This window comes from Vitis vinifera, chromosome 10 (genome assembly GCF_030704535.1).
Source record: "Vitis vinifera cultivar Pinot Noir 40024 chromosome 10, ASM3070453v1".
Taxonomy (NCBI): Eukaryota; Viridiplantae; Streptophyta; class Magnoliopsida; order Vitales; family Vitaceae; genus Vitis; species Vitis vinifera.
Window position 1 is genome coordinate 27,057,754 of NC_081814.1, and position 6,300 is coordinate 27,064,053.

Genomic DNA, 6,300 nt, shown 5'->3' on the forward strand with positions numbered 1-6,300 from the left:
TTTCTTTCTTTCTTCTTCTTCTTCTTCCTATGCATTTGAGACCTTGTTGATTGGTTTATACTTACCGCATGGCATTTCTGGTTGAATCAACCCCAACTCACCTCTCACCCACTCTTGCACTTTTATGCTGCCACAACCCAAGGACAAGTTTAGGGCCCATTTGAAAACAATTTTTCTAATTTAGAAAACATGTTTTTACAAATTTTTGATAAAAAGAAAAAGAAAAAGAAAAACGATTTTTGATCATTTTTGTTTTTTAAAATTGCAGCTATTTCATTTTTTATATAGCATTTTGTGTAATAATTGAAGTATGGAAAATACTTCGAAAACTTTTGCACTGTGTGTAATATTTTCATAAGAATAAATGGAGAAAATTGCCTTTCATATCTTAGTTTGATAACAATTGAGGACTGATTTTTAAAAATGGTTCTTAAAACCGTTCTTATGGTTTTCAAACTTAAAAGTGATATTTTTTTTTGTTTTAAGAATTTGTTGGAAATAAGAGGTTGCTTGGTAACAATTTTGAAAGTAATTTTCAAAAAATAGTAATTTTTAGAACAATTTTTTGGTTAAAAGTATGGGAGAGCATGGTTCCAATTAAAAAAACACTTTCAAATTATTTTCATATTAAATAAATTCATTAAAAAGCTCAATTTAATATATTTGTTATTATTATTATTTTTTATTATCATTTATCAAAGATATAGGATGTTTTCATAAAATGGTTTCATCCAAATTAATATTTTCATGATTGCTTTCTCACATTTATTGTTACCATCAAATAGGAATTTTGTATGATAGTTTTTATTTATTAACTCTATTATTTGGAATTTTATCGGAGGTGGATAATAATTAGAACAGAAAGCCAAAAAGATCAGAACGTATACATGTGGCACCAGATGATTGGTGTGCCCATCTTAAATGTAGCATTCGGAACTGTAGGAGATTAATTTTATTTTATTTAAATCTGAGTTTCGAACGAAAGTTGGAGAAGAGACCGGAGAGAGAGAGAGAGATGAGCAACGCCGCCCAGATTCCGACCAGCTTCGGGCACGAGCTCAGAGCTTGCCTCCGTTGCAGGCTCGTCAAAACCTACGATCAGGTCTTTCCTTTTTCTCTGTTTGGTTTCTCAGAGAGTAAAGCCCTTCCTTTTTCATCAGGCTTTGATATTATACAAAAAAACGGGTTTTGCTTTTGTTCCGCAGTTCAGAGAGTCAGGCTGTGAAAATTGCCCCTTCTTTAAGATGGATGAAGACCATGAGCGTGTTGTCGATTGCACTACTCCTAATTTTAATGGGTAAGCACTTCTACTTCTATTCCCCCTTGTCTTTTTCTTGTTTTCTATGAATGTGATATAGGATTTTCTTGAAGAAATATAGATGAAAGAAAATGCGTGTCTCGTTTCAGAGAACAGAACTTCTAAGATTGCATGAGAAAGAACTGACTTTATGCGATTTTTTTTTTAAAATGATTTTGATGTTGATTTCTCCCTCAATTCCATCTGTGTTATAGGATAATTTCGATGATGGATCCAAGTAGAAGTTGGGCTGCTCGGTGGCTTCGAATCGGTATGTCGAACTTGTTTATTTGTTTACTGTTTTTATAGTCAGAAATCATGAGAGCTACACAAATTTGTTTTTTGAGGGTGTTTGGTACTAGGAAAAACAAATTCAGCAAAATTGTACTTGGAAACCCTAATTTGAGTCATGATTACATCAAAGAGGGTTGTATGACAGTCTTACAAAATCAGGGAAAGTAGCTTCTTTTTGTCACAAAAAAGGTTGCCTGCCTATGTTACGTTTTCATGATATGCAAAACCTAAATAATGTTTCATGCTTAGGCAGCATCAAAATATTATCGAAATTTCTTTTGAGTATTTAATCTCATGTTGTTGTATAGTTTGAATTGTAGTGCCTTATTTAATGACTAGAACGGACATGCTTTTATCCTCAAACCACCTGCATTTTAGAAGTACATATAGAAAACCAATTTGCCAACTGGGAGTCTGCCTTCCCCAGCAATGCTATCTCCTGAGGATAACTTCCCATACGTGTCTTTAAAAAAGTTTTGTTTTTTCTAGGTATTATATTCCACATTGATGGAAGCTTAGAGAAAAGAAGAGGGTTATGGCAGGTAGATGGCCTATGTAAAAATTAGTCATTCCTTTGAACATGAAGTTGGGAACTTGGGAGTAAGCATATCCACAAAAAGTATCCCATTAAGATTAAAACTTCCCTGCCCATCCATCCAGAGCAATATAATACCATATAGATAGAGCAACAAAAAAACAGGATGAAAGACATGTTTCTTATTCCAAAAATAAGTGAGCAAGTTAGATCAAATCAGAAGTGTGTTAGAAAAAGCCTCATATCGGCCAATTATGTGCTTTCTGATAGTAGAATGTTGAAAAAGCAAAAGACAAATAAAATGTTGTATAACTCATCCATGGTTTGGAAATAAATAGAACCAACCCTTCGTTGGCTTATACCTTTGCATACCTCCAATAAGTCCCAATGCAACTTTAGTCAACTTACAAAACATATTCCCATTTATTTGGTCAGCTACATATATGGTAATGTTTTAACATTCTGCATTATCCAGGGTCATATTTGTTTTGTTAAAATCTTTTGCCATCTTTTCTTTTTCTCTCTTAGCATCTCAATTTATGTCCTCATTGACCTTCCTATCATCCATGCAGAACCTTCTGACAAGTCATTTTAGATTTTTTTTGATTAATGTAATGACTGGTATTTGTTGCACAGGATTCAATGATATCAATAGACTTGTTTTAGTTATTTTCTACCAATTGTTGCTACCTATAGCTTCTTACTAATGGTTTCATTTCTAATTATTTCCTTTCTTGTCATGCCACTCAACTATGACGTTTGGTTTAAAAAATAAATTGCCCTAAGAATTATAAGCCATAGTGAAATAGATTTTTCTATTAACATCACCCTTTTCTTTGCTTTACCAGAGTGTTATCATCAATTTAGTCACTGATGTTCTAACTAAACCAATTCAATGTTCCTCTGTTTATTTCCTTGTGGTTACCACCAAAAAGCATTTTCCCACTGTCCTGGTATATTTTACTAGTTGAACATTTTTTGTAAATACCAGTTGGCTATATCAGGTTAATACTTTGGTTTGGTGTTATAAAATTCCAAGAAGATCTTGCTTTGATCTTCTGAGGCAATTTTAACATGCGATGGAGCTGACAGGTTGTTAATTTTTCTTAGAGAGCTTCTGACTTTCTGTATCCTTTTGTGCTCCTTGTCATCATATCCGATCATCTTCACTCCTGAATTGAAAGCATGAAGTCTTCTGTTATTTTCTCATTTCAATTGAGATCTTGAAGTATCCTACAAGTGAAAATGTGTGGTGTATGTATCTGCTTGTTTGAATGTCTGTTTTTGTTGGTCTCCAACAAATTGTTTGGTAGGTCATATGACCCTAATCTTGGATCTGTCTAGCTTAAGGTTATTCTCTACATGTTTGAGGGGGACAACCCCTAAGAACTCATCAAAGCCCTTATTCTTCCTACAGAGCTTTAGTTTCTAGTTCTTTTATCATTCTCATCTCTTTCATATCACAAAGCTATTGTAGCTCTTTCTTCCTTCTTCTTCTTTTTTTTTTTATTTAATTTTTTTTAATTTTTTTTATCTTCCTATTGTTGCCACCTAATTCTATTCTGCTCCCAATTGATACCTTCTTGTTTTTTCTTTTTCCTTTTTTTTTTAGTTTTTTTTTATTTTTTTATTTTTTATTTTGGAAATCCCTTGGACATACCTTGACACTCTGAGTGCTATTACATACTCTCAAATCAAGTATCTAAATGACTCTCCACTGATATCTTTGCTTGTTTTTCTAGGTCTTTTCTTTTATGCCTATTAGAACCTTATATTGTTTCAAATTCCAGTAGTATTATCTAAGGAATTTAGATTTTTGTAACTCAGAATGTTCCTGTTTAAACAATCTGCAGGAAGATTTGTTCCTGGATGTTACACCCTTGCTGTTTCAGAGGCACTTCCAGAGGACTTGCAGGTTTGCATGTTCATACTTTAGCACAATGTGAAAATTCCTTCTGTTGAAGGGCTTAGTTTCCTTTTACCCTTTTCCAAGCTAAACAAAAAGTAATCACGAGGAAGTGATCAATTTGTTATGTTTCTCTTGCATGTGTATCTAAACCACCCTGAAAATTTGATCTGCCCATATCCAGGTTGTGTACAATCCATTGCCAACCAATGTCTGGAGACAAATCTAATTGGTTTGGCTTGACCATGACCTATTATTCTTTTTTAATCTATGTTATTGCCCCAGATTTCTTAAAACCCTTCAGTTTATACTTCATCCAGAGGACCGCTTTTCAATTTTTTTTCCTTTGGTCAATTGGTAGGAGGTTTATAATGGAAATATTTACATCTCATTTTTTTGCACATAATTTCTTATCATATATTCCAAACCCATTGGTTATCTCCCAGGGAATTTTAGTATCAAAGTTCAACTTCTTTTAAAATTAGTTACTGTTATCTTTCATTTTGTATAATTGAGTTTGCATAAATGCCAAATCCATCTGTTATCTCCTTGGAAACTTTAATATCAAACTTGAGTCTTTTTTAAAATGCCATGATTTTTCTTTTTGCATGGTTGTGCCACCCTTCCTCTTTTCCCTTTGGGGCACATTGTTTTGGTACCCAGAACCAATGCATAGGGAGACTATTAGGTTAATCAAATGGTCTGTCTAGAGCAGTTTCCACCTGGTTGATTTCCTTAGTGCTTGTGATCTTTACTATGACGAGCTTCTCAAACTCTGGCTCAAGTTAACCACTAAATCTTCATATTAAATGTTGCTGAATACCCACACTGCAACTGGAAGAGAACCATAGCAACTAGAGCTTGCACATACTTGGATCCCTAGGTGCAAGGCTCTACTGTCTGATCAAGCATGCATGCATGCTTGGTTGCTGCCCTTATCTTTGAGCTATTTCCCTTTTGTGATTTAACTTAATCGGCTCAACTAATCATTTGTGTGACTGCAGAATTTATGCGAAGAGGAGCGCGTGCAATATGTGCCACCAAAACGCTAATGCGGGATTGAATATTGCATCATTGATGATAAATGGTGTTGGCACATCTCAATCTTAAGTAAATACCTGTAGTTGGACTAAGAAACATTCTGAGAACAAAAGGGCCTGCATTCGAGTGTTCATTGTTTGAGGTGGTGTACAAAACCGATGTTTTGTATGCATGATGTTTAGATTTCTGTGCTGGTATAGGCTTATACTGAATGTATTTTTCTGTCTTGTGCGAAGTAGGCTAGACATACTTTCTTGATTCAACCAATGAAGACGGAACTTTAGGTTTTACCCAGAACCTAAAGAAAAAGAAAGGAGAAGTTTGTAACAGACTGGAATTAGGGTTAAAACCATTTTGATGTAGTGGCCTGGCCCAAAGTTTGGCCAACCAGCGGGCCTGTACTGGACAGTGGGTTCGGTTTAATTTAGTTGGATTTTTAACCAATTCGAGAATTGAACTGAACTGATTTTGGTTTTAATTAAATTAAAGCTAATTAGAATTTATTTATTTGTTTATCTTAACGAATTCAACTTAATATTGATTTGAATTAGTTTGATTAGGCTAATTTTATTTGTCATAAAATTTAAATCATCAAACTTATCGCACTATGCTATGCTTCTGAAATTGGAATTAGAAAAAAAAAATTAACAAAAAAAAAAAGGAAAAAAAGAAAAAGGGAAAAAAAGGTTAGCCTAAGAATTTAGGAAGAAAATATGCAGATGGTTGATTCGGTCTCTATTGATTTGAAATGTTGATAAAAGGGTTCAGTCCGATTTAATTATTTTAGTTCGATCACCTCCGAATCTAAGTAGGAGGAGAAGGATTTGGATGAGAATCGTAGGATTTGTTTAGAATGATGGTGCGAGAAGCAACAAATCAATGTGATTTGAATATATTTACAAAGTTTAGGAAGGTTGAATTGGGGTTTGATATTGATAACGTACAAGTGGTGCGGTGGGTGTTGTGTCATTATCCATAAGTCTGGGCACGTACGCATAAGATTTTCATGCCCTTTACTTAATGAAAGAAAGCTTTATCATGTCTTTGTGTTGCTTTCAAATGATTCAAGTAAACTCCGTTTATCAAAGAAAATGTCATATGTTATCCTAATGGCAAAAAGACATTTGAAAAAATTGTTAGTATCATTTTATTAGTATCTATAATAAAACAATTAGAGAAAGAAAAAATTGAAATGCTCATAGAAAATAAAATATCATTTTATTAGTA

At 33.6% G+C, this 6,300-nt stretch overlaps 1 protein-coding gene across 1 annotated transcript; it reads left to right on the forward strand.

Moving 5' to 3' along the window:
- The first annotated feature begins 953 nt into the window (after positions 1-953).
- LOC100261013 (transcription elongation factor SPT4 homolog 2) lies at positions 954-5,517 on the forward strand. The gene is made up of 5 exons (XM_002270137.4): positions 954-1,102; positions 1,206-1,297; positions 1,513-1,568; positions 3,980-4,041; positions 5,037-5,517. The coding sequence occupies exons 1-5, from the start codon at positions 1,016-1,018 to the stop codon at positions 5,082-5,084; spliced, it is 345 nt and encodes a 114-aa protein (XP_002270173.1). The 5' UTR covers positions 954-1,015; the 3' UTR covers positions 5,085-5,517.
- Positions 5,518-6,300: the final 783 nt, after the last annotated feature.